Source organism: Cydia fagiglandana, chromosome 5 (genome assembly GCF_963556715.1).
Source record: "Cydia fagiglandana chromosome 5, ilCydFagi1.1, whole genome shotgun sequence".
Classification (NCBI taxonomy): Eukaryota; Metazoa; Arthropoda; class Insecta; order Lepidoptera; family Tortricidae; genus Cydia; species Cydia fagiglandana.
In genome coordinates, this window is record NC_085936.1 from 14,672,271 (window position 1) to 14,695,753 (window position 23,483).

The 23,483-nt window shown below is 39.5% G+C and overlaps 2 protein-coding genes across 3 annotated transcripts in view; both read left to right on the plus strand.

Moving 5' to 3' along the window:
* LOC134664562 (frataxin homolog, mitochondrial) overlaps positions 1 to 23,483 on the plus strand; it is a 180,504-nt gene that overhangs the window by 643 nt on the left and 156,378 nt on the right. Inside the window, exon 2 of one of the 2 annotated variants that reach the window (XM_063521274.1) lies at positions 56 to 327. In XM_063521274.1, the coding sequence (XP_063377344.1) occupies positions 56 to 301 (246 nt within the window). In that variant the 3' untranslated portion in view covers positions 302 to 327. Of the gene's footprint in view, positions 1 to 55; positions 347 to 23,483 lie in introns of those variants that run through there. The other variant, XM_063521273.1, reaches the window with a different exon arrangement.
* On the plus strand, positions 309 to 20,051 carry LOC134664538 (uncharacterized). The gene is made up of 17 exons (XM_063521236.1): positions 309 to 445; positions 1,041 to 1,174; positions 3,056 to 3,180; positions 3,413 to 3,570; positions 4,351 to 4,513; positions 5,218 to 5,324; positions 5,589 to 5,810; positions 7,540 to 7,731; positions 8,311 to 8,497; positions 11,081 to 11,223; positions 12,980 to 13,099; positions 13,610 to 13,814; positions 14,719 to 14,808; positions 15,348 to 15,550; positions 17,769 to 17,864; positions 18,491 to 18,631; positions 19,859 to 20,051. The coding sequence occupies exons 1-17, from the start codon at positions 371 to 373 to the stop codon at positions 20,048 to 20,050; spliced, it is 2,553 nt and encodes an 850-aa protein (XP_063377306.1). The 5' UTR covers positions 309 to 370; the 3' UTR covers position 20,051.

The window sequence follows — 23,483 nt, forward strand, 5'->3', positions numbered from 1 at the left end:
TTGTAAAAAAATATTAATGAATTATAGATTAACCCATGTTTTTACTATTTTTCAGGATGGTGTTTTAACAGTAGCTCTTGGAAATTCTTATGGAACATATGTGATAAACCGTCAGTCACCTAACAAACAGATTTGGTTGAGTTCTCCCGTGTCCGGACCTAAGCGCTATGATCTGATTCTTCAAAATGGTGGCTACTGGGTATACAAGCATGACGGAGTAACGTTACACCAACTACTTCAAACTGAAATATCCAAAATTGTAGAAAGTGTAGACTTCAAAAAGTGTGCCCACAGTGCTTAAAATATTATTTTGTTTTTATTTTTTAAGTATAGTTATTTATTGTTACTGTTTTGTTTTATTTTGTTCAAAATGGAGGTTATTGAAGATGGAAATATTATGGACCGCATACCTATTCTCTTGCAAAGAGACATTGAATATTATGAGGTAAGTTATCAGCTTTTATTTGTGAAACTTTAAAAGAAAGTAATTTGTAGCCAGAGATAAATAAGTAAAAAAGACAATTTAAACAATCTACATAAAGTCTATCTAAGTTTCCTTTGCCAGTGCAAAGGAAGTCAGTACTTGAACATAATATGCTTACATTTGCATAGAAATTTGACATTAATGATTCATTGTCACACTTTATTACGAATGCCATGCAGAGTTGGCTTGATCCAATACGATAGGTCTAGACATAGATTCTGTAGGTATAGGTAGTTTATTGAATCGTTGCTTATCTAGAAAATTCATATTCAGGGAAATAACTTTTGAATAGTGAATAAATAAAACCATTTAGAAACTAATTTTGAAATCTGGTTTGTTTGTTAATGGTATAATTCTCCAGGCATCCTGTAAGTTATGGGAGAGAAGATAATTTAAATTATTCACACTGACTTTGGATACGGCCTTTGTGTATTACATAATGTGTAAATTAGATAAATTTACATATAAGTAATAAAGCAATATCTTTGTTAGAGGTATTTTCATTATTAGTTTTTTATTATCAGTTTTATTCATCATCAAGTTTTAAATATTACAGAAAAACCACACAGTCTTATCAGAATCTGTATGCAAAGGAGTAGTGGGAGGTCGGCTTGACTTTCCAAGAAATGCTTCGTTTGCTTCTGTGAAGATTGTCCTATGGCTAGAAGAAGAATTCTCCATTGCTTTCAAGTAAGAAACTCAAAATGTAGCATCCATACTCCCACAACTGTAGAGCTCTGTAACCTAACATGGTCTACTGCAGGGAACTCCAAACTTTTTGACCCGAGGGCCACAACCAGATATGGATCGTCTTTCGCAGGCCAGATTGTAAGGAATTTGTCTCTTTTTCTCTGGCCTGTTATATGGAGTTTGTCACCTTTAGGGCCACTTGCATCCCACTAACACGGGGTTAAGCGGTTAAACCGCTAATCAAGTGTCAAATAGTACTGGTAACCAAGGGTCCAGGTGTCAGTGATTTAATGTGCAGATTAATGATTATAGACTAGCATAATTACGTTACTTGCCCCCAGTAAAGCAATAAAATCCATTAATTCTAGTTAGGTAAGTAGACATAGTGAAGATCCTATATTTTCATCTTTTGCACCAGATTATCAAGTTTAGATTTTAAGTATTGACATATCAAAAAGCCATTTAATAAACGCCTGAAATTTTTAATATGGCAAACCAATTTTGTCACTAGGAAAAATTTCAACAAATGTTTCAGGTCAATTTTAAAAATGTAGTCTCAATTTTCCTTATTCTGATGGCCTGAATAGCTTCATTTTTGAATGTCAGTTTTTGGAAATCATACTAGTCATCTAATGTATAAATCATATGAAATAATCGCTACATAAAATATGTTATTAATACATTTATTTTGGTGTTTATGTGATTTTTGGTGATCTCGAGCGGTTCATCTTTAGTTCCAGGTGGTTAATTATATCATTTATTTATTTTTCTAATTGTGTATTTAGGTGTATTTTTAAGATAAGCTGTTGCATCTCTTTCGGTTTTATGACAAGGAAAAGAGATGCAGTTGTATAGTAGTTATTTATATGTAGCAGCTTATTTATCAGGTGTACATTTATTACACCTTATTATGTACCAAAACTGAATCTAATATGAAAAGTTCATTGCAGGATTCTTATAAAAGTATGGCTTGCCGGGACTGTATTTGTTTTTAATTTTATTTTAAGTACGTTTTCCTATCTGAGTTATTTTACTTATAAAACACTTTACTCTCAGTATGTATAATACACTCGCTTCACGCCTGAAAACCATACAGTTGCGCATGGAGTCCTAAGAGTTGGAAATGAGGCAGTTTACTCAGACACTAATGTCCCAGGACCTGGCGAGTCAAGCGGGGTCTCATTTCCAAATTTGTTCCAATTTTGAACTAATTTGCCAAGAATAAAAAGGATAGTAAATCAATCAGGATTGATTGGATCTGGTATCGTTTGCCGAATTATTAGCCAGAAAAAAATTGTCACTATTCGGTATACTTATACCATAAAATCACCCTGATAGTAGGTACATATAGGTACCTACCTATATGTAATGTACCTACCTGTATGTAAAACGAATTTTATTTTTCATTTTTTATCATACTCTTATCATCCTTTTTTCTCATAAGTAGTTACCTACATAGTAGGTTTCACGTAGGTAGGTCAAAACCAATTTGTAAATAAACATCCTTTTACTAGATTTTATAGTTCGGATCTAATTTGTACGGATGATCCGTCTGATATGCATCTATTTAACTTGAACGAGGATTGCAAATCCTACCGTTTTGTAATAGAAACATTTATATTTATGCAATTGTACAAACTTAGATATGCTAATGCTTAAGCTTAGCTAATATACTGCCCTGCTAAGCCAATTAGCGGTATCTCAAATAAAAAATTAATGCAAACATATACCTTACGTTCTTTATCTGAAAATTCAATTTTCAACGTCATTTGTTTTTGAGATGCCGCTATTCGGCTTAGGAGGGCAGTATAATAATTATGCTAAGATCGGTTTAACTCTACTGCATACGCCAGTGGACACTGGGCAATGTTATAATTGCAGACATGGCTCCGGCATGTTCGTGACTATAGATGAAGTCGACGAGAGCACGGACGGAGGCGTCGCTAAGACGTCAGACCCCGACAAGTTTGTGCAACTTGCTGTCAAATCTGCTGATTTGTTATTAGGTACTTACGACTATTTAGTTTGGCAATTTTGCTGCATGTGAGATCATGCAATTACTTCATGCACGAATGTAGACATAGAACTGCTATCTCCTTCTTTTGTAATGAATGAGATTTGAAGTGGGGATGGCTCAGTTTGGTGCCGTGACCAGGATTTTTGATTAACCTGCAGATTGCAAACTAGTTTATAAGGGTTACAAAAACATCACTTCATACTATATTATTCTATTTACAGAGCACCTTCACATGTTAGCCCAAGAGGCCTTAGACCACGCTGATCTTCCGGTACTGACATCTACGCTTGGAGCTGCGGCGCTTCTCAGAAACAGTCTATACTGCTATCTACAGCATTCTGAGGAGATGGGTAGTTCGGAGAGACATGCGACACTGCAGGTAGGCGTATTCATCTTTAAACCAGTGTAGCAAGGGCGATTGTAGTAAAAGAGCATCTATAGGCCTAGACTACGCCCATCTGCTTATGCTATTTTTTATTATTATTGGGAGCCTATGATATTCCACTGCTGGGCAAAGGCCTTATATTAACGAGGAAAAATCTCGCTGCTATTTTCATATCGCCACAATAAACAATTGGACATTTTGAAAATATTACATTATGGTACAATTCCCACTATTGAAATTCTTGTTTATATGTATTAATAAATTGTAGTCACTGTCAATTTTTTGTGCGGCTTCTAAGTATGTCGTTTGTAAGAGACATCTCTCAAAGCGTGCGTTCCGTAGCTTGCCGGCTAGTTTCACCTATATCAGGCGTGGCTCACCGCGATTTCGTCGCTTTGCAACAGGTAGCTAAAAGTACATGCGTTCTATACCAATTTTGGTGGCTAGCCATAAGCCGCGCGTGGCGCTGTCGCCACCTATAGCGACCATATCTGTCCTGATCGTAACAGACGCGTTTTGTTAGAGCGAGTCTTTTGTACCTAGTACTATTATTTATTCTGTGCCTATATTCTATCGCAGGCGTAGTCTAATAAAACATGGTCTTCTCTTCCCCGAGTGACACAAGCCTACGTCACAATAACATTGCCACTTTATATAGCGCTATCGCATATCATATAGCGCTGTCGCATGAAGACGTAGGCTTGTGTCAGTCACGTGACGACGTATAAAGACAGGAAGAGTACCAGGCGGAGTATATTCTACCATGTATCGCAGGCGTGCTACAAACGCTACGCGCACATGGCTGAGGCGGTGGCGGAGCGCGTGCTGGACCTGCACGCACGCGTGGTGTCGCTGTACGTGCTGCAGGACGCCGGCGGCCGCGCGGCCGTCACCGCCGCCACGGCGAGCGTGCACGGCTGGTGGCTGTACATGAACGGTTGGTAAAGGCTTACTCCGCCTGACTAGGCCTGGCTCACTCCGCGATTTCGTCGCTTTGCTACAGGTAGCTAAAACTCCATCCGTTCGGCCCCAATTTTGGGGTTTGCCATAAGCCGCGCGTGGCGCTGTCGCCACCTAGCGGCCATATCTGTGCTGATCGTGACATACGCGTTTTGTTAGAGAGTGAGTCTTCTGTACCTAGTACTATTATTTATTCTGTGGCCTGACTGAACTAGCTATTTCAGCTAATAGGGAGTATTACTGCAATGTTCTGCCGCCAGAGTGCAGCACTAATTTGTTTAGTAAACCACAGAGTAACTTATACATACTACGCCTTAAACAGTTTTTTGACCAGTTTATACTTTGACATTGATGCTTCAAGGCGGTTTGTTTGCAGGTGGCCTGCCACAAAACGCGAAAATCGACATTTCGTTATCTACCTCTCTATTGATCGAATAAGCACGAGTGATAGAGAGGCAGAAACCGAACTTTCGACTGTCGTGTTTTACGGCATATGATTGACCTAGTGACGCATGATGATGTCAATGAGGTTTGTTTACTGTATGTCCTAGTGGTACCACCTACTCAGAGCTTTGCCTAATATTCCCTATTTACAAATTAAAAAAAATCGCGGCTCGTAGGCGCCTAGCCTGATGCTCACGTTAGAGCAAACAGAAACATTTAAAATTATTTCTGTTACAGGTAGCCGAAAGGACTTATGGGACACGGTGCCGCCGCGTATGGCACAGAGAATATTCGCTGGAATGCTGAACGAGACCTTGACTATACTTACAGTTCGATATTGCCAGGTAGGTACGGCCCTAATCGTGTCGTAAAAAATGGCTTAATCTACTTTGCAACTAATTTAACTTGCAGAATATAAGTCGGTTGTCCCTCTAGTTGTACCCTTGTACCTACTAAAAAGCCAGTTTGACTATTCCTTTCCGCCAGATTATAACGCTCGGCGGGAGGGGCAACGCCATTTCGTTGGTTGTGTAAAATATATAACCAAAACTTTTTCGTGAGGTATCGATACCAATTTCCGTCTAAGATAACAAGTTATCTTTTTCCAGACCAACACAACAGAAGCAAGCACCCCAACCCTCGTAAACGACATCCTCAACATCTTGCTCTGCGTGGCCCAACTGTTACCTTCCATCTGCGCCAATGGCCTCGACTTGGCCGGGCTGGATGTCAAGCAGCAAACTAGGGATGTACGAGACGTCCATGCCAAATGCAATGAGCTGTTCAAGTGCATGGTGTATCGGGGGGCAGAACTGCATTTCCTATATCAGGTACGTAAAATTGTAGTTTCTCCAAAATTAAGAAGTAATCACCTAACCACGATTTTCAAAACGACATTTTAATCTATTTTTTGTAATTAACTGTTAATTTTCATCTGCGTCAACGGTCTAGAAATGGCTAGGCTGGTAAGCATCAACTAGGCTTGTGCCTGCTCGGTCACTACAGAGAGCGCTCCGCTCTCGGTCAATCGGTCAAACGAACTAGTTCGGTCTTTTAGTTCCTTTAGTTCAGTATTTTTCATTAGTTTCTTTCCAATCTTTGGTAACTGAATACAATTCAACTTGTACGATACGATGTGTCGGTATTAGACATTAAAACACCTTAACATAATTAAAAAATATCAAATATGTCCAAATATATTTGATTTTCCTTCATATTTTACGGGCTTAGGAGTGTCACGTCGTTCTTTCATCTCGTTCACACTCGGGCCAGCGACATTGACAACCGTTTCGTTCCGTCCATTTTACGTTTCACTCAGTCAAGCGCTCTCGAATCCCACTGAACTGAAGGACCTAAAGACCGATTAAGAGCGTGCAAAAAGATTTAGTTCCTTTCGGTCCTTGATGCAATTTCATTCTTAATAGTTCTTAGTTCAGGACCGACTCAAGCCTAGCATCAACAAATCGAGTCGTTCTAGACATGTATGGTAAATGTGAATCTGTTAATCAAATGCAATAAAAGTATGGAGGGACAGGACTGTACTTTACTTTATATATATCAAGCACATGAACTGTCATAAGTGTCTTGTCTACTCTCAATTGCTCAAAGGTTGACTTGAAGAGATCCCTTATAGGGATAAGTTCGCCTTTGTACATTGTATACTTTCTTTTAATTGTCTTATGTACAATAAAGTGTTTTACATACATACATACTTAAGTCTTGACAGGGTCGCCAATGTATATGTATACATATATTTATTTTGTCAAGCAAAATAAAAATGTGGTAACTATGTATGGGTTACTTCGTTTTAATTTTGAGTAGCAGTAGCGGGATACGAGATTTTTTTCTAAGTAGTGACAATATTTTTGTCCTTAAAGGGCTTTTGGGCTAAGTGCTATTAAGGTTTCATTTGGTGCGCATAATATACAGTGTGTTTTCTGTAACAGGAGCAATAAATTAAACTGTAGGCTGTACTCCTCAAACTGACCAACATTTGTTCAGCAACTTTTGAAAATAACTCATGGTTTGATTTTTATTGCACTTTAAAGTTATATTTCCGTGTTCTTATAACCCGGCAACCTTCAAATCAAGAGTGAACAGGCACCTTCTGGGCGAGCTCGCTCCATCGTAGGCCACGTCTACGCCTCGGCTAGTCTGTGGCCATGAGTAAGCCCATTCATAATAAAAAAAAAAAAAAAGTTTATTCTAAGACGCAATGTATTGCAAATTTTGTTATGTTAAAAGTGTGACAAGTAACGTCAAACACACTGATGTCAGCGTACATTGAAGGCAATATTTATTTTGTATGAAAAAGAGAAACTCTAAAGGATTCATAATTTTTAAAAGTTGCTGAACAAATGTTGGTCAGTTTGAGGAGTACATCCCTTAGTTTAATTTATTGCTCCTGTTACAGGAAGCACCCTGTATAATCTAAGGAAGGTATGAATGTTATAAACATAAACGGTTGATAGGTATTGTAATTATGTCTAAACTACAATATTTTCAACCAAACTACGAGTAAATAACGATTAAGTAGTAACGAAGTCTGTATATTTTCAGGCTTTCAAAGAGCAGCAAGACACCCCTCTCCCAAAAGACTGCCCGTATCCCTGGTTCACTTTCGTGAGTCCGCACTTGTTCGATAGCTTCGATGACTTCGCCACACAAGACCTTCCGTTGAAGACAGCTATAGGCCTGGAACTGATAGTTCTGTTGGCTCAGCCGCAGCCGTCTTGGGCGTCTGTGGTCAAGGTATAGAGATAAATAATGTATTATACTAAATATGTATTTGTTACTAGCTTCTCTTAGTTCACGTTAGTCACCTACACGTGTTTGTTAATTTCGATAACGCGACCGCCCATGAAATAATATTAAATAAAGTACAATTGATTGTATCATCTAAGACAAAAGTGCAAGGTCTTAAGACCTCTTGATGGCATATTTAAAACTACTTCAAAAAGCTTTGAAAGGTAGGTATTGTATTATACGTGGCATATTTAATGAGCTTTAATACTCCTATCATCACTACTTTGAAAAAAAATCTCGTATCTCGCACTGCTACTCAAAGCTCAAACGTAGTAACTCTCTATGCATTCATACATAGTTATCACATTTTTCTTTTGATTGACAGAATAAGATACGAGTATTTTTCAAAGTAGTCACCATATGTAGATGCATTTTTTTTTACATTTTTAAATATCGGTAAAAGAAAAAATTAATTCTCCTTTCACTTTTTCCAAAGCGCTAGTCAATTTTCTAAAAAAATTTTAGTGACCTACTCATAGAGTACGATAAATCGGATTTTTTATCCAAAATAATCTTTGATTACAGGTTATAATGATGCGTAACTGCCATCTCGCCCGCTTACTCCTTATCGAAGCTATTCGCAACATGTCCGAAGAGAATTCAAAATGGCCGGCCAACGGGCTGTGGTACAACGTGGAAGGAACTAAGAAACGATGCAACGGTTTCTTGTGTACTGCTGACGGGTACTGCAACTTTAAGGGAGACGACAATGGTAAACTAATTTGAACTTTTTGGCTAACTACATAAAACTCAAGGTCTCAATAAGTAACGGAAGGAACCAGGAAAGTACATCGCAACGGTTTTCTTGTGTACTGCCGACGGGTACTGCAACTTTAAAGGAGACGACAATGGTACGCTAATTTGAACTTTTTGGCTAACTACATAAAACTCAAAGTCGCAATAAGTAACGGAAGGAACCAACAAACGTTGCAACGGTTTCTTGTGTACTGCCGACGGCTACTGCGAGTGTATAGTATAGCTACCCAAAATTTTTGTTCCCCATTATTTTTTGTTCCATTCGCGTTTTTCCCCACTTTTTTATTTTCCTATGCAGTTGTGTCACTATTAGGCTACTTTCTTGGACGCATGAATTTCTATACGTTTTTGTTGCTACGCTTATTTTATTCCATGCATTTTGGCTCCTAGTCCGTATATCTCCATACCTATCATGTACCTGTATAATTTATTACCATTATTTAATCAAACACTAATATTTTAGATGGTCAATATTTTGCCCAATCTTACCTACCGAACCGTTAAAATCTTATCATGCCGCGATCAGAAAGGGATTAGAAATAACAGATTTCCAAATTTTTTTTATTTTTTATATACATTATTTAAAAAAAATCGGTGTTTGTTTAGTTGTTAAGATTTACTTTTAAGTAAAGCGGGTATTGATAAGATTTTTAGTTTTGTTATTTACATATTAATGTAAAATTTTAAAGTTTATAATAACCCATGACCGATCACAAACATTTATCATATTTATTTATGGTGTTTTTTTTTTATGTAGAATGACAGATAGTCTCTATGCCGGACTACTCATACGTATAGCGATTTGATTTTTGTAAATTTTAATTGTAATATCTCAAAAATGTCCCTGGTTTTAAAGTTATACATACAACCTCACATACAGTCAGCATCATAATATATTCGATAACAATCCAAGTGGCCAACATCCTTACCTACCGTCATACAACTAAAAACAAAGATCTGTTCCGATATATTTAGCTACTTTTGTTGCCACTAATTCTTTGACGCTGACTGTACTTCCTACCTAGGTCCCTGAAGAGTGAAGACCTATGTAAGTGCATAACTGATACTATGAATTGGTAATTTTTTGACATTAAGTTTTTGGTTCATACGCCATTTCACTTTCAGTCATTTGGTGTGACAGAATAACAGTATATGATGACATAAAAAAAAAAACATAGCCACAACCGAATACAGAACCTCCTCCTTCTATGAAATTGAAGTCGGTTAAAAATAATAGTGAGATTTGGTTCTACAGGTACATGATAGGTATGGAGATATACGGACTAGGAGCCAAAATGCATGAAATAAAATAAGCGTAGCAACAAAAACGTATAGAAATTCATGCGTCCGAGAAAGTAGCCTAATAGTGACACAACTGCATAGGAAAATAAAAAAGTGGGGAAAAACGCGAATGGAACTAAAAATAATGGGGAACAAAAATTTTGGGTAGCTATACTATACACTCTTAATTTGAACTTTTTGGCTAACTACATAAAACTCAAGGTCGCAATTAGCAACGGAAGGAACCAGGAAACGTTGCAACGGCTTTCTTTGCACTGCCGACGGGTACTGCAACTTTAAGGGAGACGACAAAGGTCAGCTAATTTGAACTTTTTGGCTAACTACATAAAACTCAAGGTCGCAAGTCGCAATAAGTAACACAAGGAACCAGGAAACGTTGCAACGGCTTTCTTTGCACTGCCGACGGGTACTGCAACTTTAAGGGAGATGACAAAGATCAGCTAATTTGAACTTTTTGGCTAACTACATAAAACTCAAGGTCGCAAGTCGCAATAAGTAACACAAGGAACCAGGAAACGTTGCAATGGCTTTCTTTGCATTGCCGACGGGTACTGCAACTTTAAGGGAGACGACAATGGTAAGCTAATTTGAACTTTTTGGCTAACTACATAAAACTCAAGGTCGAAATAAGTAACGGAGGGAACCGTTGCAACGGTTTCTTGTGTACGCCGACGGGTACTGCATCAACTTTAAGGGATACGACAATGTTAAGGCAATTTGAACTTTTCGACTTAGTTTATAAAGCTCAAAGTCGCAATAAGTAACGGAAGGAACTAAGAAACGTTGTAAGGGTTTCTTGTGTATTGCCGACGGGTACTGCAACTTTAAAGGAGACGACAATAGTAAGCCAAATTGAACTTTTTGACTAAGTATATAAAGCTCAATGTCGTAAATGTATTGTCGAAGGAACCAAGAAACGCTGCAACTTCTTCCTTTGTACTGATGATGGGTCCACTTCAAGGGAGATGAAACTCTTTCTTTTTCATTTTTTTTCATACTGTACTATGTTGTGGCGTTGAAAGAAAAGTATTTCTTCTTCTTCTTCTTAAAATGGGAAGCCATCTCCTCCTTCACCTCGCCCCTCCGGCAAGAGATTTGTGTTATATTGAACCCATCTTGCCAGATTGCCGGCCATCTATAGCTACGCCGGCAATCCTTTCTATCCCAGCTACTGTAGTAATGTGCTATTATTCATATCAGCTTTTATGATTTTACTCTATGCATGTCTATGTTTCAGCGGGTGAGCAATACGCGCGAGCGGCAGGCGCGCTCACCTATGTCCTAGCTACGATCGGTAGCAAAGCTGAACTCAAATCAACACTGTGTTACGCGCTCGAAGTATCCGGCAGAGACTGGGCCGCGTGCTTGGATAAGAGACAGGTAGGCCAAGCAATAAGAAGTTATAGAGGGAAATGCTAGGAACACAATTTTTGACTCCGTAGGTTTGTTTGGACTAGGTAGAAGGTGAACATATCAAAAGTCCCCGGCCGTAGCCCCGGTGCTGGGGGGTAGAGGGGGGAAAGAAGGTCTCATTTTTCGGTTTTTCACTTATATCTTGGAAACTTTGCGTCTTAGCGACATGACTACTAAGACAAACCAAAAGCTGATAAAATTTGTTACAGGTTTTATTCAGTCAAGTTTTTCGATATCTTGAATAGTTTTTGAGATATCCGCTCTTGAAAGTTTATTTAGGGCTTTCAATTTTATCTTGATATCTACATTAATGAAGCTCTTAGGCCGTGTTTGGTATCATTTTCGTATAAATCGGGGGTGCTGAATTCATTTTTGGTATCACATTGACACCATTCCTAAGAAAAAACATATAAACTTTAAAAAAATACCTTTTTTTTTAAATTCCTCTTCACGCTTAAACCGCTCAACCGATTTAATTGAAATTTGGTATACAGATATTTCGAGTCCCAAGACAGGACATAAGATACTTTTTATCTCAATAATCATTCTTTAAAGTTGTGAAATGGAGTATGGGGGGAATTCAACTTCGTCGACAAAACTGAATTCCTGAGGTTAATACTGCTTAAGGTAAGGTTTGAAGTCATGTTTGGTATCATTTTCATCTAAATCACAGATGTATACCATCCTAAATTTCATCTAAACCGGTTCAGCGGTTATTGACTCCCCATACCAACTTCCACCCCACTTTTCACACCCTTAAAAGATGTTTTTGTTATAAAAACTATCTTATGTCCTGTTTTGAGACTGAGACTATTTCTATACCAAATTTCAACGAAATTGGTTCAGCGGTTTAAGCGTGAAGAGGGATTAAAAAAAAATGTTTTTTTTTATTTTGGTTTTACTTCGAAATAGTGTCAATGTGTTACCATAAATGAATTCAGCACCCCCGATTTATACGAAAATGATACCAAACATGACCTAACAGCATCACTGATGTATATATCAAGATAAAATTAAAATCCCTAAATAAACTTTCAAGAGCGGGTCTCAAAAACTATTCACGATATCGAAAAACTTGACTGGATAAAACTTGTAACTAATTTTATCAGCTTTCGGTTTGTCTTAGTAGTCATGTCGCTAAGACGCAAAGTTTCCAAGATATCAATGAAAAACCGAAAAATTCGACCTTCTTACCCCCCTCTACCCCCCAGCACCGGGGCTACAGCCGGGGACTTTTGATATGTTCACCTCCTAACTAGTCCAAACAAAGTTACGGAGTCAAAAATTGTGTTCCTAGCATTTCCCTCTACAACGTTTTTTGAGCATTAATTTCCTGACCTAAGGTGAATCATTTGTAGTTATTACAATAAGTTACAGTTTTTCAGCAGCCCTATACAAAAATATACTTATATCCCAAGGGTCCAATATTTGCTAGCCAAAAAACGACCTAGATTTTAAATTAATTCTGATCTTTTTCTGATTATATTGGGTCGGTGTATTCTAGGGGTTAATTAGTAGATCTTAATTGTATGAGGGTTTTCGCGATCGAGTTTTTCACTAGATGACAGCACCGTGGCGAGAGCTCTAGCTGTCATAACTTACCAATCATGTTTATTCACGTTTTTTTTTATTGGTGGATTTTGACTGCAGCTGTCAAAAAGACCTCTCGTCACGTTGCTGTCATATAGTGAAACCCTCATTCATGTGTTTTCTCAAAATACAGGTGTGGTGCGACCGACGACCGCCCTGGCTGGCAGCTTTGCTCGGGCTGATCGGTACTGCGTTACAGTTCATACCGCCCGTGCTTGTGAAAGCTGTGCAGAGCGGCGCCTCTATGTACCAGGTAATAGACTAGGGGACATACGTTTCAGGTCTCACTAAATCATGTCTTAGTAAACAGTTATTTATTCAAATATCTTCAAGAAATAAAAATCCACCAGGGGCGGGCCGTGGATAGTAATCGGTTTCCACCGGTTTACCTAATTTTCGGTCACCCGACCGAGCCGACCCGACCACTTTACTACAACTTTATAAAGAGAATTAGAGCCAATTTAGCTACCTTTGAATATTTTTGGCCACTTACCTTCTTGCTACCTAACAAGCCTCGTTTTACCTTTATCTGAACTTCACTGAATTAGGCGTGGCTCACTCTACAAGTACATGAGGCCCACACCAGTTTTGGTGTCTAGCCATAGTAGTTGCCACGCACCGCTACGGAATGGACGCCAGCTCACGATTGTGCCATCTAGCGGTCATGTCTGTCGTAATAAACGCGTTTTGTTAGAGAGCAAACCTTATGTTCCTAGTACTATTATTTATTCTGTGACTGAACCTCGTACTAACATGATTCCAGACCATGTCCCTCTGCCTGAGCTGCATCTCTCGCTGCTGGGCGTGCATCCCCCTCGCCTTCACGGTGGCGTGCGGCTGCGTGCAGGGCGGCGCCGGCGGCGGCGCGCGGCCGGCCGGCGGCGCCGTGCTGCTGCAGGCGCTGCTCACCAAGCTCTACGACGAGATGCTCCAGTGGGCGCGCAAGGAGCAGGCGAGGGAACAAGCTGGTAGGAGCAGTTCTCAAACAAAAGGTCTGGCTTAAGTGTAAGGCCTGAATGGACGCTCGAGTTGGGCGTGCAGCGGGGCGTAACAACGTGCAAACGTATAGGAGCGGTCTTAGTGCTCAAATCACTTGTGAGCCCGACGCCACGCTGCACGCCCCGCCGAACGCTCCGCTCCGAGCCTCCACTCAGGCCTTGCACTTAAGGCTCATTTAGACGGCGCGAGAGAACTCGCATGTGAGTTTCATTACATTGCGGTTTTTGGTCGGTCGGTTGAATTGGACGTAACCAACAGTCTGCAATGTAACTAAAATCGCATGCGAGTTCACGCGCCGTCTAATTCAGCCCTTATGGTGGTATTCCGCCTATCAAATTTCTTGGTCCAATGTGCATTGCGTCTCACTCTCTCACTAAGCAAAATGTGCGACGCAAATACACATTGGACAAAGATATTGTACAGATGAAATACCACCCTTACTCAACTGCGCGATGCATAATCAGATATTTTAACCATGAATTTGAAGCTGCGCCCCTCATACTATACACGCGATCTCCCCTATTTAGCCGGGCAAGTCTCTCCAATACTGCATTTGAAGAAATAAGGTGTAGGTTAAGGTTTTAGGACGGTCTTTATACTAACCGCTCCCTCCTCGCCGTCCCCGGTGCGAAGGTGCCCATGATGCTCGCAGCATTTCCACGCTGGATTACTACATCGACAGGACGACCAGGAACAACTCGAAGTGGGCCTATTCTTCTGCCAAACTGGAGGCCAGTGTTATAAATGAGGGGATTTTATGCATTTATGCATAGGTCTTACATAACGTACGAGTATGTGTTCTACCTCGTGAAGTGAAAACTCTAAAAACTACCTACTCGTTTAAAAATTAACCTACCACTGTTTAACTTGCAGCTGCGTCCGAAGCAAATGGTGATCTGCAGCACCCCAGCGCCACGAAAGTCCGCACCAAGCACGTGAGGATCGCCGGTATCGGACAAACAAGTAACTATAACACAAACACGTTTTATTATTCGTTAACCACAAGTATGACGCACTATAGCGCCAACTAGTTCAATTTTCAAACCCGAGACACGTTTTTTTCTTAGACTATACATTTAGACTAATCCAATTAATAACTTAATTCTTGCGAGTCAAGACACGTCTGTGATCAATGCGTGAAAAAATGCCGATAGGCCATTAATCTATACAGTTATCGCTGTCGATGTAGGCTGTAGACAATATCATCAAAATACCTTCTTTAGTCGCTGAAACTATTTATCATCTGCAAATATGCCGTGGCCAATGATGATGCGAAGATCGTTTACAATACAACAATATAAATATAATTTTAACCCGTGGAGCGCCCTACACAGACACGTGTGCTGGTAACTAGTATAGGAGTTCCATACTACGGTAATTCTGGGGCGCTCCAGGGGTTAAACTGGGCCATTCATATTGTTCTTAGTGTTTACATCCTTCTTGACGCGAATTATTTTTCAAAACACTATCCCCTCGGATCTCACAGATCATTTTCCACGCAGATCCCTCGCAGAGCTTCGACAGCAGCCACAGCCAGCCGTCTTCAATCGCCATCGCCATCGCCGAGGCCCTGTGCTCCATAGATGAAGACCACAAGCACACCCGCGAGATCGAACAACTAGTCGCGTTGTCGAAGAAGACCTTTACGATCTCCGACCAGTTCGGGTTGGAGGATTTTCCAGAGTTCGCGGAGTTCTATGAAGAGGTTGGTTCTGTTATATTATCGATTGTATTTTAAATATTCAATTACTGAAATTAGTGCACCAATAGTTTATTGAAATGTTTATTACATTATTTTTAGTCAAAACTGTGACGAATCGCTTTTCTCGACTCACTCTTTTTTTTTTTTATTATGCATGGGTTTACTCATGGCCACAGACTAGCCGAGGCGTAGACGTGGCCTACGATGGAGCGAGCTCGCCCAGAAGGTGCCTGTTCACTCTTGATTTGAAGGTTGCCGGGTTATAAGAGCACGGAAATATAGACGCCGGCAAGGAATTCCATTCCTTGGCAGTGCGCATAAGGAAAGTAGAAGCAAAGCGCTTAGTGCGAATTGGCGGAATATCTACCAAGTAAGGATGGAAACCGGCCGTGCGTCTAAAAGTCCGATGGTAGAATGGGGACGGTGGAATGAGCTCGTGTAGCTCTTGGGCACACTCCCCGAAGTGCAACCTGTAGAATACCGACAGGCTGGCGACTTTCCGCCGATGGGCCAAAGTCTGAAGCTTAGCCGTTAGCTTCTTGTCGCCAATCATCCTCCTGGCTCTGCGCTCCACTGAGTCCAAAGCGGCGAGTTGGTATTTAGCTGAGCCATCCCACAGGTGGCTGCAATACTCCATACACGACCGGACTTGAGCTTTGTAAAGTGTTAGAAGCTGTCCAGGTGTGAAGTATCGCTTCACCTTATTTAGGACGCCCAGCTTTCTGGCCGCAGTTTGCACTCAATCTACTTATGCAAGTTTGATGAAAAACATTGCGTGAAATAAGGGCGATATACGAGTATACAGGGCGTCCCACAGCTATGCCACATGGAGGGAAAGTACCCTGAATATTGTAGATGGAACATTTTACTGAAAGAAGACATTATTTTAATTTTAAAAACAATTTAAACTGCATTCATGATTTTTAAATAATTACATGGTTGAACCGGGAATCGAACCCGCTACACGAGAAAAAAAACATCCTGTAGCTTTTTCATCCCGATCGCAAGGCTTCATCATAAGGATTATTTTTTGCTAAATAACATAGTATCAGAAACTAAAGGAAGACCATGAATTTTAACATTTGATGTGAAATTTAGCGAAATAATCAAAAGAGAGCGGCTTTGTATTCAACAGAATGACACTCATTTTGAGCATTTGATAAATTAAATTGGTTAATTTGAATTAAAAATGTTAAAATTCATGGGTTTCTTTTTATTACCGACACTATGTTATTTAGCAAAAAATAATCCTTATGATGAAGCCTTTCGATCGGTATGAAAAAGCTACAGGATGTTTTTTTTTTCCGTGTAGCGGGTTCGATTCCCGGTTCAACCATGTAATTATTTAAAAATCTATGAATGCAGTTTAAATTGTTTTTTAAATTAAAATAATGTCTTCTTTCAGCAAAATGTTCTATCTACAATATTCAGGGTACTTACCCTCCATGTGGCATAGCTGTGGGACGCCCTGTATATACCGGGTGTGGCCTGTAACACGAGCAAATAATTAAAACATAGATTGTACTCCTCAAACGATGACACTTTTGTTCAACAACTTTTAAAAATTATGAAGTATTTAGACTCCCTATTTTTCATACAAAATAAATATTATCTTCAATGGACGCCATCGCCACGCCATATCATTGTGATTGACGTTGCTTGTCACGCCTCAAACGACAAAATTCGTAATACATTGCGTCTTAGAATAAACTTTAAAGTGTATTAAAAATCAAACCACAAGTTATTTTTAAAAGTCGCTGAACAAATGTTGGTCAGTATGAGGAGTACAGCCTACAGTTTAATTTTTTGCTCATATTACAGGCCACACCCGGTATGTCGCAGTAAGATAGATAAAGCCGTTATATAGTTATAACCCTAGGGATATAATTATATGTCGTAACATAGTTATACGAAAGCGATTCGTTACTATCTTACTAGGAATATAACTATAATACGTCTTTAGTTTAGTGATATAGTTATATTACTGGATTAAGTTTAGTGAAATAATTGTAGGTACCTAGGAGTGCGGCGGTACGGCGGAGGTATAGTTATATCCCTAGGGATATAGTTATTTTTTTCTGAGCTGGAGTGGCTACATGTAGTACTATAGGTCTCTCGTTAACAATGTTTCTCATTGCGGGTTTATTACTACAATATGAATGCATGTTTTAACTTGTTTTAAAGAGTGACACGGGTGACATAAATTATTCTAAATTGACAGGGCAACGTAAACGGATCAAACGCAGAGCGAGCCAGCGACGCAGCCGCTTTGACCAGCCAGATCTTGATGACGCCACCTGGTCGGGATAGTCTCAGGGTTAGACTTTATTTTACAAGCTTTTATCACAAGGTGGACAGACCTTACTAAGATCGTAATCAGTATCTTCATGTGCACGTCATGCCTGTTACCACCCTAATACTTTCCACCTGTCCAATTTCTTTGTTCAGTGTGTATTTGCGTCTCACATTTTACTTAGTGAGAGAGTGAGACGCAATGCACATTGAACCAAGAAATTAAACAGGTGGAATACCAACCTAAGCTCCTTAGGACAGTCAGTTGGAAATATTATGCCATAAGCATGACAACGAGATTCCATTCGGGGCGGGGTGTAGCGTATCCGTTCTGTATGATAATACTATTGCTTATTCTAGGTACCTATGCTTTTATTTCACTTGCTTGCATTATGTAACATCAAAGATTCATTGATTGTATGAGATTTTTAAATCATTATACAAAATCGTGCTTCGACAGTTGATGTTAATGGCGTTGAATGGCTCTATATATTTGGCGGTAACTTCGGGTCTCGTTGTCACAAAATATATGTTACAGTAAAGCATCTTCATCTATTTCCGCTGTTCCACTATATCTCTCGTATCGAATGATGATTGACAGTTCAGACAGCATTCATTTGTTCAATTACCAAAGTCCTGAATAACATGCAGGTAATCTACGACCACCTCCAACTGCACGCGGAGAAGATATACACTGAGCTGGGGCTGCAGGCGACCAGCGAATCCGTACCGTTGCACAAGGCTCCTTTGCTGTACATTATGTTCCATATCGGACGACGGCCTTTCGATCAAGTAAGTATATTTCAGTGCCAAGCTTTCGACGGTCCAAGGTCACTTGGACCTCAATCGGGGCGCAATAAAATTGAATCAATTTTTTAAACATGCAGATACGTCTGATAAGGGAAGGAATGGAAAGATTCGCAAGGTTCTGGTAGGCTTCGTAGCTCAATTGGCAGAGCTAACGCACGGATTGCGGAGGTTGCGGGTTCAAGTCCTGCCGGAAGCGTAAGTTTTCCATTTTTTCCTTTAATCTTTTAACCGCCAGCAATTTTTGATCGAGCGTGTTCGTGTCGCCACCGACAGTAATTGTACCACGCAGAGTAAGGTTGGCATGGTTACGGGAGTTTATCAGACTGTGGCGAAATGAGCTGGATATGTAATGTTATATCACACTCTGGCGGTTAAAGGGTTAATATAAAATTTGCAATAAAATTGGATTGCCAACCACTTCATCTGTACCTGGGCTACTAATTACTAAATCTGGCATTAAATAGTGTACAATCAGTAGAATACAACTCACTTAGTTTTTAGGGTTCCGGACTCAAAGGGTAAAAACGTGCGCGTTTTTTTATGATATAAGAGGCAAAAGAGCAGACGATTCGCTTGATGGTAACACATTACCCTCGCCCATGGACACCCAAAACACCACAAGTGCGTTACCGGCTTTTAAGATGGAAGTACGCTCTTTTCTTGAAGGTTTAAAGGTCGTATCGGTCCGGAAATATCGCAGGTCACAGTTCATTTAACAGTTTATCCGTGCGAGGCAGGAAGGTTCTAGAAAAATGCATAGTTATGCACATTTAAGTGGTGAAGATGGAAATGTTGTCGCTTTGCCCGAAACGTAGCATTTTACAAGTAAAATTTCCTGTGTGTGGTGACGTTTATAAACAATTAATGGACTGGCATCTGCCTCGGCCAGAGAATAAGCCTGGCCATCCAAAAAGGAAACGCTGCCCGCCTCCTGGGCACCATAACAAACGAAGGTGACCTGGGGCATTTTTTACCTATAGGTTAATTTAAGATCTGTTATAGTTTTAATTTTAATGTTGTTTCTGGATATTAACATTAAATATGTATAACAATTAATAATATGGTGTCTGTTTAGTCTGTGTTTCAAGCTTTATAAACTGTTCTTACCGCGGCCAAAATATAATGCCATGAGTGACTTAGGCGGTTAAAAACTAGCGTTGAAAATTTTCTTTTCAAGCTTTTAAAATGCAAGTTGTTTTTTTCATACAGTATCTACGTAAAGAATGGCCGATGCCGTGGAGCAAGCTCGTATCCGCGGCCAAGGCGTGGTCCGGCGTAGAGGGCGCCCGGGTCCACGTGAACAGGAGACACGACATACGCAGCGTGAGGGGACAGAGCAAGAACAAGCAGCTGGCAGAGTTATATGACTTGTTTAGAGCCCCAGCCACGGGGCTGCTGTGAATGTTACTCTAATATTATAGCAATAAGTTTGAAAATTGCTTAAGACATAGTCCAGCGTAGATGGCGCGCGATACACTTCAATAGGAGATGCAGTAAAAAGAAACAAAGCTAGCAAAAAAATAATGAAAAGATCATTAGTAGGTACGATTTGTTCAGAATCAATGTCGCTGTCACAGGAGTGAAATTATATTGTTGTAAAAAAGTAGGAAAGCCTATCCTTGACCTAACCTTATTTAAACTAATTATCAAATTACTAAAAAAACTTCTATTCAATACATAGATATTATTATATATTTAATTGAATGGATAAAATAAAAAGGTGCTCAAGTAAAAAAAATATTTCATTTCTATCCAATTTCGACGAGTACTAGATTTTCGCCGCAGCAAAATCCTTTTTTTTCGGAACCATCATAATCACAATTCAATAGTAGTTATTTATATACGAGTATGTATATTGGACTTTCGAGTTAAATGTAACACCCAGTTTAACCGAATTTTATTTCTAAGTTTTCAAAAACAATGACATATGTAACTACGACTTTCAAAAGAACTAAAGTAAGATGTCTGAGTAACTTCCACGACATTTATTTTCCATTGGCTAAAGTTATAAGAATATAGAAATATTTTCAACTTTAGCTACAGGGACTTCAGAAAAATGCGAAGTTTGTTCAACTTTGTTCCGGTGTAGGGTGGCCATCCCTGGGAAACTTAGGTTGGAATGGGATAAATTATTGTCGTCATTGCTAACATTGTAGACAACATATTGAAATAATAATTTGCAATGCCCTAACAGGGTGCCATGTGTTTCCACAAATGTTTACTTTAACAACTATATACATATATGTACCATGCTTTCGCAATAAAGAATTCTATTCTATTCTGTTTAATAATTAGTGGTCACTATAAATTACTCTAAAGCATCTGAAAGAAAAGAAACTCGTTACTTAATATACTGGGTCAAGCAGATCTTGTCAGTAGAAAAAGGCGGCAAATTAAAAAAAATGTAGGCGCGAAAGGATATCCCATAGAAAATTTGAAATTTGCGCCTTTTTGTACTGACAAGATTTGCTTGACCATCTATATTTCGCTCAACACCTATTTAATTTTGCATTCAAACCGAAATTTATAGCCTGTTTGTTGAAGTGCCAGTTTTGTCTCCCAGTCCGTTATTAAAATAGATATCGATAATTCAATATAAAAGTTGTAACTTTTTAAATAGATAACAGTCAATTACGAGTAACTAGAAGTTGCTCAAACTTATTCAGGAAAATCCTCTCTCTTTGGTCGGTCCCTCATGTCATGTCTGAGGATCGTGGTCAGTATCAGGGTTACATCTGGAGCGGATGATCTGTCTCCACCGGTTTCTGTCCAACGCGTCTCTGACGACCGTGTAAGGACAGGAAAGGACGCGACAGGAAAATCCTACAAAAACTCTTTCCGGTGGCCACCATAAGCTGGTGTCAAGTTATGTAACGGAATTTGCGAACTTCGACAGTCACATTACTGGAGTTAAACTCTCCGGTTTTCTTGTAATAGCTGGATTGTTCCGTCTGAAAGTTGATGATGTTATAAATACTAGTTAACTTTACCCGAGTTTTCTAAGTTTGCGTTTAGAAGTTTGAAGAGTCGTTGACTTTATAGCTACGGGATATTTATTTATAACTACTTCCTTGGTTTATTTTTGACACTTTCCGGTTGTATCTTGTAGAAACCTGGGGACCGCTCGGCTACATAATCTCAAGAACTAGCGCAGGTACTCGTTTTTCTACGAGAACGATTACTGCCATGGAAACTATTGCGACTTGACGAGGGTTGTCATTGACAATAGTCGCCATAGTTAGCTACCCAAGGGTTGCCTTGATGAGATCACTCTTTAGCGATAAGATCGCCTACGCCTGTTGTCTGCCTATACAGGCAGCAAAAAGATACAGCTTAAAGAAAAAAAACGATTAAACATATTTTTCTTTAAGCTGTATCTTTTTGCTGAGGTGTCTCATCAATAAAGTTATACCTAACTATCTTATTGACCCCAGTAGGATAGATTCGCTTTGTTAAAATATTACAATACAATACAATACTCTTTATTGCACACCTCACATACACCTAGTTTACAATAAGTATTAGGTATGCTTTTTTCGAGGTGCTATTAGTCACACCACATTGCATCCAAGGAATTACAGGATCTTTGGGCCGAGTTTAACAAATGGAAAACTACTGTTTACGTTTAGATAAGTTTTGGGTGAGTTTAAGCGGTAGCCCCGGGTATCGAAGCCCGGATTAAGTATTCACGCCGCGGCCGGACGTGATGCGATTGTTACCGGCCCTGGGACGCATCAAATCAAATTTTGATTTATCACTTGATTTCGTGTTTGGCTAGTTTCGGGCTTTTGATTTTGTAGGTATCCACAACTTTCAAATGTTTATAGGTTGTCTTTATACAACTTATTTTCAGGCGTACTTTTATTACCGCAAAATAGGTAGTTACCTATCTATTAAATTTCGAACCTATTTAAAAATTCTTTACTTATATCGCATTTAAACATTATTTTGTACACACGAGTATAAATATAGTCACAGTTGGAGCGACAGCGCCGACCTCACTATACCCAGTAAAAAAGGGGAATAGTTGGTCACGGTTGGCCTCTAACTGTTTACGGTAATATCAGTCTAGGATAGGCGCAGTTACCTATTCCGTATCCTAGACCCGTGTGGTTCTGTGGTGATACCTAAGTATATAAAAAAGTCGACAATAAACTACGTGCATGACACTGCAAGATTACATGCGGGTGTGGGCTGAAATGTTTACTTCCTATACCTCTATTTTGTTTACATTATTTGTCTCATAACAACCAACGTTAGCGAGCGGCCACCAGTGACCGTGAGTAAGAACTATTAATAGTTATATAATCTAATTAATATAATCTAAGTTATATATAATTATATAATCTGTGCCGTGAGTTGCAAAATCCCCTCTAAAAGACTGGCGCAAAAGGATCTGGGAGCTCACTGCATCTATTTTCCTAAGAAAACCTCCACATGGAAAGCATAGATACGTAGAAGTCACAAGGGATCGGATAGACTGGAAATCTGCAATCCGGAATCATGTGCTCCAATAGGAGGTCACGACCCTCAGCACTGAGGAGAATGAAGCACGCATTTGTCTCATTGTACAGGTTGGCCAAAAAATAAGTGCATTCTCGTTGCCAGGGAGGTTTTGGGATTATACTGAGCAACTTTTAGTATGGGAGCAACACCGAAATCGCGAAAATAATTTGGCTGGTCCATTTTCTACCTACATATTTTTTCGCGATTCCGGGGTTGGTCCCATAGTAAAAGTTGCTCAGTATAATCCCAAAACCTCCCTAGAGACATTGGCCACCGTGTATATCTCGAAGTTATAAACTGTGATCATTACATAATATTCCAGCGAACA

What these genes read in the sequence shown, in the direction of transcription:
- LOC134664538 (XM_063521236.1), top strand. Translation starts at nt 371, where the DNA reads ATGGAGGTTATTGAAGATGGAAATATTATGGACCGCATACCTATTCTC. An exon ending in GAGACATTGAATATTATGAG is followed by an intron (nt 446 to 1,040) that starts GTAAGTTATCAG and finishes TAAATATTACAG; the next exon opens with AAAAACCACACAGTCTTATC. An exon ending in CGTGCTTGGATAAGAGACAG is followed by an intron (nt 11,224 to 12,979) that starts GTAGGCCAAGCA and finishes CTCAAAATACAG; the next exon opens with GTGTGGTGCGACCGACGACC.